General features: G+C 49.7%; 3 protein-coding genes across 3 annotated transcripts; 1 reads left to right on the top strand and 2 right to left on the bottom strand.

Annotated features, from left to right (window-relative positions):
- Positions 1-1,962: 1,962 nt before the first annotated feature.
- Positions 1,963-2,396, top strand: GCG54_00011638 (uncharacterized protein; the record flags this gene model as incomplete). The annotated part of the gene is made up of 3 exons (XM_045411539.1): positions 1,963-1,994; positions 2,057-2,223; positions 2,290-2,396. The coding sequence occupies 3 exons, from the start codon at positions 1,963-1,965 to the stop codon at positions 2,394-2,396; spliced, it is 306 nt and encodes a 101-aa protein (XP_045268597.1).
- A 109-nt stretch (positions 2,397-2,505) lies between these two features.
- On the bottom strand, positions 2,506-4,198 carry GCG54_00011637 (uncharacterized protein; the record flags this gene model as incomplete). The annotated part of the gene is made up of 4 exons (XM_045411538.1): positions 2,506-3,132; positions 3,200-3,311; positions 3,380-3,946; positions 4,008-4,198. The coding sequence occupies 4 exons, from the start codon at positions 4,196-4,198 to the stop codon at positions 2,506-2,508; spliced, it is 1,497 nt and encodes a 498-aa protein (XP_045268596.1).
- Positions 4,199-6,307: 2,109 nt separating this feature from the next.
- GCG54_00011636 (Serine racemase) lies at positions 6,308-7,581 on the bottom strand (the record flags this gene model as incomplete). Its single annotated transcript, XM_045411537.1, has 2 exons — positions 6,308-7,140; positions 7,242-7,581. The coding sequence occupies 2 exons, from the start codon at positions 7,579-7,581 to the stop codon at positions 6,308-6,310; spliced, it is 1,173 nt and encodes a 390-aa protein (XP_045268595.1).
- Positions 7,582-9,287: the final 1,706 nt, after the last annotated feature.

Genomic DNA, 9,287 nt, shown 5'->3' with positions numbered 1-9,287 from the left:
GATATTACTAATAGAATAGTTTTAAAACTATATAGGAATATAATTTAATTATAATTTATATCTTACCTTAAATTATAATATTTATTTATTAAATTATATAGCCTCTATATAATAAAGTATACTTTAAAGTATATTACTAAATATACTTATAGAACCTCTCCTAACCTTAGTGATATATTTAAAATAGGCTTAAACCTATAGGGTATCTATAGGGGGGGGTAAGCTGAGCTTTTGCGGAGGGGTAAGATGAGCTACACGCCACTGGGGAAGCTCTTCGAAGTGCTGGATGCTGTCACTGGTTTGGGGGGTTTTTCATGTCAAAGCTCCCAAGCGCACCAAAGGTCGCTTTGGCTAGACGTCAGAAACAGTCGCAACACCACGTACCGCTGCTAGCTGAGTTACTAACTAAACCACAGTCAACCATGTATATGAGAAACACTGGTATTTTGCTACACATAAGCTTATGAGGGGCGCATGTTCTATTTGGCAATGAACAGGAAATCTCGTAGGTCCTCTTAATCAACGGTGCAGATGCAGCTCCTGATATCACGCTCTGCATACTATCCTGTTTGTCAGCTAACGTCAACTTGAGATGGTGTTAAGAAGAAAAATCATGGACAAAAATTCAATAACCAACTCTGCGGCATAGAATAATAACTTTTAGAATCACAGGTTCCAGGAATGACATCACTGGATTTGCTGAGACCGTCTCACACATCATATACACGATACTGTCGAACTTGACAAGTGCGGCAGTATGTCTAAGGAAACGATCTCATGGCAAGTTTTGAAAGAGACTGGCTATGCCCCCATGATAAGACCAGGGGTTCATTTGATGCCATTCATAGATGTTGCAAGCTGAAGGTGGCTTATGCGTGAGATGTTAAACTGTGACACATTATTTCATGTCTTATTGATCGAAAGAATCCACCGTCGCTGAATCTTATATGGTGGGCATCATGTGTGTTTGCGAGAGCGACTTTGTCAGTGACAAGTTGATAGCCGGGGAACTCTCAAGGTTACGGGCCCCTGCACAGGAACGACCGACAGCCCCTGAGGCGCAATATGTAGACGGGCACTCTCTGTACTTCGTAGCATTCACCTCAGTAACTCTATCCATGGTGACAGCGGCCGTCGGATCGGTCAAGCCGTAGGTGCTGCCGGCATGACCCCTGTACCCTGGGGAGCCGCCAATGTCCACGCATAAGCATGCGACAAAACGGGTGTCTGAAACCTGGGGTGACAGCCTGCAGAGACCACTAATAGGGCGCCCAGGCTTTTAGTTGTCTAAATGTGCATCAGGATATCTTTGGCTACTTCCGTTTCTATACGACAAAGAAAACAAACGGAAAATATGAGAACGCCGAAGAACTTTCCACACAATGATCCAAAGCTCAACGGCAAGACCGCGTAAATGCTCGGAAATTGCGTTTTACAGCAGTTTGCATACTGAAGGATTCACCATGAGATTCAACTTCCAGAATTCGGTTGCCCGAGTCAAGCAGCCTCACCGACAACAGTATCTTTGCGGGAGAAACACATGCCGATCATGTTCATTAATCTAACGAAAGCCGTACGACTCAGAGCCACTTATGCTCTTGTCTTCGGTTTTTGCCGGCAACGAGCGCATTTCTAGTAAGCTTCATATTATGAACGTAGATCACCTAAGAAAGTCTATCTCTTTGGGACGAACGAGTGCAGGGATGAAGTTGATTGCTCAGAAGTCCTTGCGAGGCAACTTTCGCCCGCAAACTCCTCAGAGGCTCAGAGCTCGTCGCTCTCGCCGGCCAAGCGGGGGGCATTGAGGCAACTGCTCAACTTACGTCTTGCTAGTATATAATTCCCCGCATCGCGCCTTGGCTGAGCAGAAGTTTAGAACTCAGACTCAAGCCTTCAGGATCACATTCATTTACAATCCAACTGTTTACTTTCTTTGACAACTTTCCAATCAAACAAATCACAATGTTCGGACTTAAGACCGTCGTTGCCCTCATGTTCGTCCGCCTACGATTCTCCAGTTCCCCACCTCTGAGCGGCTCAACTGACACACACATAGGGGCCTCGCTTCCATCGTCGCCGCTGCTCCGGCCGACGACAAGCGCGTTCACGTCAAGCGTCAGACCGATGACACCAAGAACTGCTACTGCGGCAGGGACACCGGCTCCGCGCTCGTTAGCGACCCCGACACCACCAAGGCTGCCTGTGCCGACTACGGCTCGTACGGTAGGTTTGCTCACTATCGCAATCTCACGGCTCTGTGATCTCGGATGACTGACTTATGTCCAACAGCCGGCCCCTACCCCACCAGGTGCCAGATCATCATCGACATCAACGAGCCTCTGTACATTGACAAGTGCAAGGCCCTCGGCCAGCCCACTGGCTGGTGCGAGAAATAAGCCTGTGAAAATTAGAATATCTGAATAGACTTGATACCTCGATTTGAGTCCCTAGTGCTGTATATTTTCCACTTGCAATCGCCAAAGAAACTTGATCGTGACTCTATGCTCACTCGTGGCTATGAAGTCTAACATAACGATCGTTGGGGCGAAGTGTGGAACCTGCCCGTTGTCTTCCACGAGTCTGGTTCTCTAGTTGAATTCCGTCGGGATTTCCCCCCCGGGCGTCAAGACAGCCTTCGCAGAACTTCATCTGAGGTCTGTTCGCCATTCTCGAGTCCGCGGTCCACTGCAATAGCTTCCACGCTGCTTGAAGAAAGACCAAATCTGCAAGGACGATCGCCAGCAACATCACCCCTACGCTTTTCTGCTTGGGAACGGAGCAAAGGTATTGAGCTGCTATAGTAGCCTTTTCGCAGGACAAAGGACCCATGAGCGGCTGGATAGTGCTGTAGCTCTCATTCAGGGGAACGGTGCCCCGGATGAGAGATTCGTCGGCGTCGGGCCTGGGTAGCATGGTGAATCGGTGGTTATCCAGCCGATCTTCGTCAGTAAAATTACCAAATATACCACCCGGAAGCCGATTGGAGTTATTTGGGTCCAAGATGGCATAGTTGAGGCCATCTTCGTCTACCAACAGGTTTGGCGAGTCACAGTTACCAAGGTCTAACGCAAACAGCGAATGCATGATTTTGGAGTAATGCAGGGCTTCCGTCAGTGTTGGCGATGCCCAGAACTGTCGTACCGGTCAGTCTGTATGCAGTATTTCTTTTTGGAACAGGAGCAAAGTCACGACAACATACATCAGAGTTGTAGGGGGTGGTGTCGTACTCAAAGTCCGAATCCACAGTTACCACTAAGCTATTCTCGAATTGGAACGACCAACGGAGATCAAACAACGCTGCGGATCGAAGACTTGTCAAGTAATTAGCGAGCTAATCAGTCTCTGGAAGTGCAGGGATTACTTAGAAGCTGCAACTTACTCCGACTTTGACCGGTTACCATTGAAGATAAGTCTGGCCCGGTTGAGATATGTTTCACTCACAACTTCTACACCGGGAATTTGTGACGCAGCACTCAGTATACCAATGAAATAGGCGTTCGAAAGCCGAGTTCCCCACCAAAAGCTTGCGCGTGTTTTGTGATTAGAATCCATGACATAGTCGTATACGGGCTCGGTTTCTCCTTCATATTCAGCTTCCATGGTGACTTCAGCAAGTCCGACATCAGACACCACACTACACTGTAAGGTCGCCGCCGCTACTGTGTTCTTGAATGACATCCACCAGGATGGCAATCTGGCCGGGTCGCTTTTCATCAATTTGATGAACATCTTACTTAAAAAACACCTCTCGAAAGTCGTGTTCTTATACCCAATCGACGAACGGATATCTGGGGACTCGGTGTCTCCTGTGGGAAGTTCTATGCTCTTCACCTTATACCGGAAACCGTGGTTAGAGGTGAAGAAAGAGTCGCCGACTGTTAGAAGATAGGGCTGGCATTCGACATCCATGTCCCCTTGCCAATTGAAAGGTGGCTTGTTGAACCATCTGTTTTTACATCATATATTAGGTCAAGTCAAAACTAAACCTCACCTGGGATGCATCTTACCGCGCATTTGCTGCAGCTTCCGTACCATTGACATCGGTAGTGTAGAGAGGCTTCAAGTCAAATCCGTTCGATGTTAGGTTGACAAGCGAAAAGACCACAGTTAGGATGACACAGCCTGTAATTGCAACGGGTGTGAACCACCTGAAAGGATATGGGCGAGTGATGGGATACTCAAAATAGGAGTAATGCATAGCTCTTTGCTTCGCAGTGGCATGAGGTTTTGGCACAAGATCTAATTTGGACATTGACTTTCAAGTATACTTGTAATTCTAATGGCCCAGGAACAACCAAAAGTTTGGGCACAGCCTGCTTATGTACTGCATATGCGCAGAGGTGATCGCTCCTAAAAGAGACGGTTACACTCGATGGACGCCGTGCCGCTCGCTGCTGAGACAAACAACAAAATGTCTCTTCTTAAGAGCCAATGAAATAGCTAGTTTGTGGAAGAGCCGCCGCTCCTCGGTCGGCGAAGCCGATTTAGTTTCTTTGAAAAGTTGGTGGCCAGGTCAGGCTGTGAGTGACACAGCATTTTGGGTAAGCTTACGCAGTATCAAACGAGAAGGGAAAGGATTTGTTGGTGCTCTGCAAGGCCCAATCTCAAATCCATACGGCGGCGGATAGGTTCACCGATGAAGACGCAGATAGAAGCCAATGACATAGTGAGAAGCACTGGGAGTGACAGCCAACAAGATCACTCGTCAACCGCCTTGACAAATCAACGTGCATGCATGTGGAAGACTGTGCCACTCCAAGATAACTGGAATCACTCATGTGGATAGTGTATCCCATGATTCCGGGCCTCTGGGTACACGTGTACTGCGATCTTCTTGGACGAAGCACCGGCCGAAATGGTCTTGCTGCATTTACTTATTGTGTGCCCTCTTACAGGCTGGGCGATGAAGCTTCCTCAACACAATGTATCCCATCCTGCGCGTGCGGGAATAGATCAGAAGAAAAGCTTTCTGTGGCTTCGACAATAATTGCATGTAGTGGTGCTGTTATAAGCCGGGTAACATATCGCAAGAAGTGCTAATCACAGCAATGAGATTACACTGCCCGGACGATGTCGTGCCAAGGGAATACACTTGCTTAAGGCAGAACCTGAATATCGGCAAACATATCCATCTGCAAAGAAGATAAGATTAAACTCGCCATACAACTCTCCATAAACAGGCGAGTTACTCTTGAAGTATTCATAATCATATTCAGTCACTAAACAGACGAAATTGGAGAACGATGGCTAGGAGATATCTCTATATTTCCGGCCCAAAATCCAGACTCACAACTTTTGATCACCTGCGTCATTGCTGTTAGTAGAAAAACCGACAAAACGGATTTGGTACCAGAAAATGTCGACAATATCCAGCGTGTCGTAACATCTGAACATCAGACTGCACCTATTCTTCAAGAATAGAATGAATGACTTGATGTAACTTGCAGCTCAAGTTGGAAGAGACAAGCAACCCCGCGCCACGCTCACTGGTTCGGGGGTAGAAACCAACTTGCATTGAGTACATAAAAAGTCTACTGCTGGTAACTCCCACTATGACAACGATCGTCAGGTCTGATTATCCGTTGAGAGGACAAATTGAGGCCCATCATCCGGTCATAGTTTGGGATCAATTGCCATACGCTTCAGCCACACGCTTCATAAAAAAGCCCGTTGATATTCTTCCAACATGTCTATCGCCGGAGCATGGTGTCCAGCGACTTTCTTCGTATATTCGTTGACGAAATTGAAGTGCGGAATGGAAGTATACAGGAGCGGGGATGGTGGTATGGAATACTTGATTCGCACCACATCCCATCATTTTACTCCCGGGAGTCTTTCCACCAACTAAGCTTTCAGCAAGAACCCTCCTTTCGAACCGAAGAGACGCGGCAACATTCAGCCGAAGAGAAGAGTCGTTGTTTCTACTTTGACTAATGAATTTATATGACAAACATTGGATCACGTACGCCTGTTTATCTCGAGAACAACGGTAGAGCCAAAGATGTGGAGATCTTCCGATGTTTATATGAGAGCCTAACCGCAGTGCCTAGTCAATGTGACGGAATATCGAAAAGAGACATTCTTGCTATTCCCCAACCATTCATCTGGGATAAGATTCGACTAGGATGAAAGAAACTAACACTTTGTTTGGTTCGTTAGCTTTGATGTATACACGATCATACTCGGCGAGTGATCGGAGAGGACGCCGATGATAAGAGTGTCATTATGGCAGCCCGATCCAGCGATACGACATGTCATATGTAGTCCACACCTATCCTTATGTACTCTCTCGCCCTCTCAAATCATCTCACGACGCAAAAATCTTCATCAGACCCTCCATCGCCATATTACCACCGCTAAAAACCAATCCCAAATCCCACCCCTTCTCCCCAGCCTCCTTCTCAACCAACTTCCTGAAATCCTCGTTGAACAGCGCAACAGCCAACGGCACCGCGCCGCTCGGCTCGACAACGAGCTTGAACCGCTCAAATACCAGCTTCACCGCCGCCTTGATCTCCTCCTCGCTCACGCTGAACATGTTCTCTACCAGCCTCCTCTCGTAGATCACGCCCCAGGGGAACTTGCCCACCGGCGTCCGCAGCCCGTCCGCGATGGTCAGCGTCTTCACGCTCTCGACCCTCTTGCCCGCCTCGAACCCGCGCTTGCAGTCGTCGGCGCCCTGGAACTCGGGCTCCGCGCCAAACACCCGGATCCCCGTGCCCTCGCAGCTGAGCGCCACGCCAGAGAGCATACCGCCGCCGCCGCAGGGCGTCATGATGGCGTCGAGTCCCTTGCCTTCCGATGCAGCAGGCTGGCCGGTGGAGTTGAAGGTCGGGTTCTGCGCTGAGTGGCCCGCGGCGATGAGGTCGCGCACCTGCTCCTGCAGCTCGAGGCCGAGGGTGCCCTGGCCGAGCATGATGTCCGGATGGTCGTAGGGAGGCACGAGGCGGGCGCCGGTCTCGGCGATGACGCGGTCGGCGACGGCCTCGCGCTCGACGGAGGTGCTTCCGCTGAAGATCACGTTGGCGCCGTAGCCGCGGGTGCCGGCGATCTTGTTGGCGGGGGAGATGTCCGGCATGACAATGTGGGCGGGGATGCCGGCCTCTTTCGCGGCCAGGGCGAGGGCTTGAGCGTGGTTTCCTAAGAGCTTCGTTAGTATGAGTGCTCACGTGCATTCTCAATCCGTCATATGAGAGACTCAAAAATGAGAACGAAAATATGAGGGGGTGACTGTGTCTAACCAGAACTGTGCGTGACGACGCCCTTCTCCATGCCGCCATTCTCAATCCAGCCAGGCTCCTGCTTCAGCCGCTCGACTGCGTGGAACGCCCCGCGGACCTTGAAGGCGCCGATGCGCTGCAGGTTCTCGCACTTGAACCACAGCCTGAGGGTGGGCTTCGCGGGTGTTCGGCCCTCCCATCTTGTGCCCTTCAGGTCTTCGGGGGACCGCGGCGTCGAGGCGAGGGTGGTGAGGGTCTTATTTGTGAGGACGGGCGTGTAGTGCACATGTGGCTTGACGAGCTTGTGTGCTTCCACTACGGTGGCGCGGTTCAAGGGCAGACATGTTGTGAGGTCTGCCATTTTGCCGGTGGTGGTACACGGTAGGTTATGAGAGGGGTTTGGTGAGACTTAGTTTCCCGGACGTTTTCCGGTGGCGGGATTCGGGTTCGACACTGAGGATGTATTGGCTGCCGTGCTGATTGAGATGCTATATCAGCCGACGAGTTTAGGAGATTGAGGCAGATTTTAAGGGTGGAAAATGCCTAAGGTGAAGTTACAAGACCATCGCAAAAGTGATGAGATGACAGGATGAGTGTCCGATGCCGGCCGGGGTCGGGGAACGCGTGCGCCCTCCGGACGGGCCACACCCCCGCTCTGCCGATGACTCGCCCGCCGCTGCGTGCTTTAAAGGGCGCCGTTGCCTGGGATGACAACTGGGAAACTCACCACGAACAGATTAGCCGCGGGCAAAAGTTGAACCGCCGAATGGCATCATTGAGTTGAAGCCAATGACTTCCTTTCTTATTGCTGGAAATGGAAGGTCATTTGAATCTTCCGGGCGAGATTTCGTGATTCAACGGTGCGCTATCACGAGTAAAGCGACTCGCGATTTTAGTGACCAATTACTTGTCAGTCATGCTGCGACGTTCAAACAGAAAAAGGGTCTTCGGTAGAATGCGTTTTCTCCCGCTCTGCTTTACAAATTCAGGGTTCACTCAGTCTGTCAATTATTCTTAGTTTTCCCCTCCCTAGCCACGTGTGTAACTTTCACATCACCGAAGCCCGACTACGACAAGTCACCGTGTCCAGCTGAGAGCCATCGCACCAGCAGCATTCAGAAATCTGCCAAATCATGCCAAAAGTTTTGCTATTCGAACAGACGCCTGCAGCTGATAAAAGGGACGTTAATTATCGAAGCTCACACACATTATAGACATGGCCATCTCAAACTCATTGCTCCGAGGGCTTTCCCGAGCCTGAGTTAGTCTCCCGCCGAGGTCTATGTCGAGAACGCTTCTAGCATAGACTATCAACAAAACGAAAACAGGCCCTTCTAAAGCACAAGCTCTCTGCGCATTTGACAATTGCACAGCGCAGGAATACAACTGCTCGCGAATAATGGTGCGTTGTTGGTTGAAATGAAAATGTATCAGCTATCCGACCCTAACTACTTAGCGACGCGTCTGTCCCAAAGTTGATTTTCCGATGCAAGTTGTCGACGCCGGCGTCTTTCATTCCTCTTGTTTCCGACGTATACGCAGAGTGCGAGGCTGCGGCCGGGAAACGACGAGTACTTCCGGGACATGAGTAGAACCTGCGTCGGCGTCGATTTCACCTTGTGGACTCAAGATAACGCCAATGAAATCACAACATGCAACAGACCTCGGCCTTAATTGTTCGTTCCCTAAGAATACTGGTTCATTGCAACGGAGACTTAAGTACTTCAAGCGTACCGGATGAGCTACTCAGTTGTGTCTCGACACATGCCGCCGGAACATACATCGATCTCTAAAGCACGAAATACTTTGAATATAAAAATTTCCAAAGACGGCAACTTACTGGCCGGAACAGTAGCAACCGGGTGATGAATGTTTGCGGGGGCATACTCGAAAGGGTTGGTTGCAAAGGCTCCAGATCCCAATCTGCGAGCAGACAAACAAGAAACTACAGACTGACATATGCCTTCTAGTTCGTATTGTGAGGAGAATATACCACCAAACAGGGCGGGGGACGGCGACTGTGAACTAACACCTTCCACTCGATGGAATGCTCCTGTGCTTCGCCAA

This window comes from Colletotrichum gloeosporioides (genome assembly GCF_011800055.1).
Source record: "Colletotrichum gloeosporioides strain Lc1 chromosome Unknown consensus_17, whole genome shotgun sequence".
NCBI classification, from domain to species: Eukaryota; Fungi; Ascomycota; class Sordariomycetes; order Glomerellales; family Glomerellaceae; genus Colletotrichum; species Colletotrichum gloeosporioides.
Note: the sequence above shows the minus strand (reverse complement) of the source record. Positions and strands in the feature narration are given on the sequence as shown.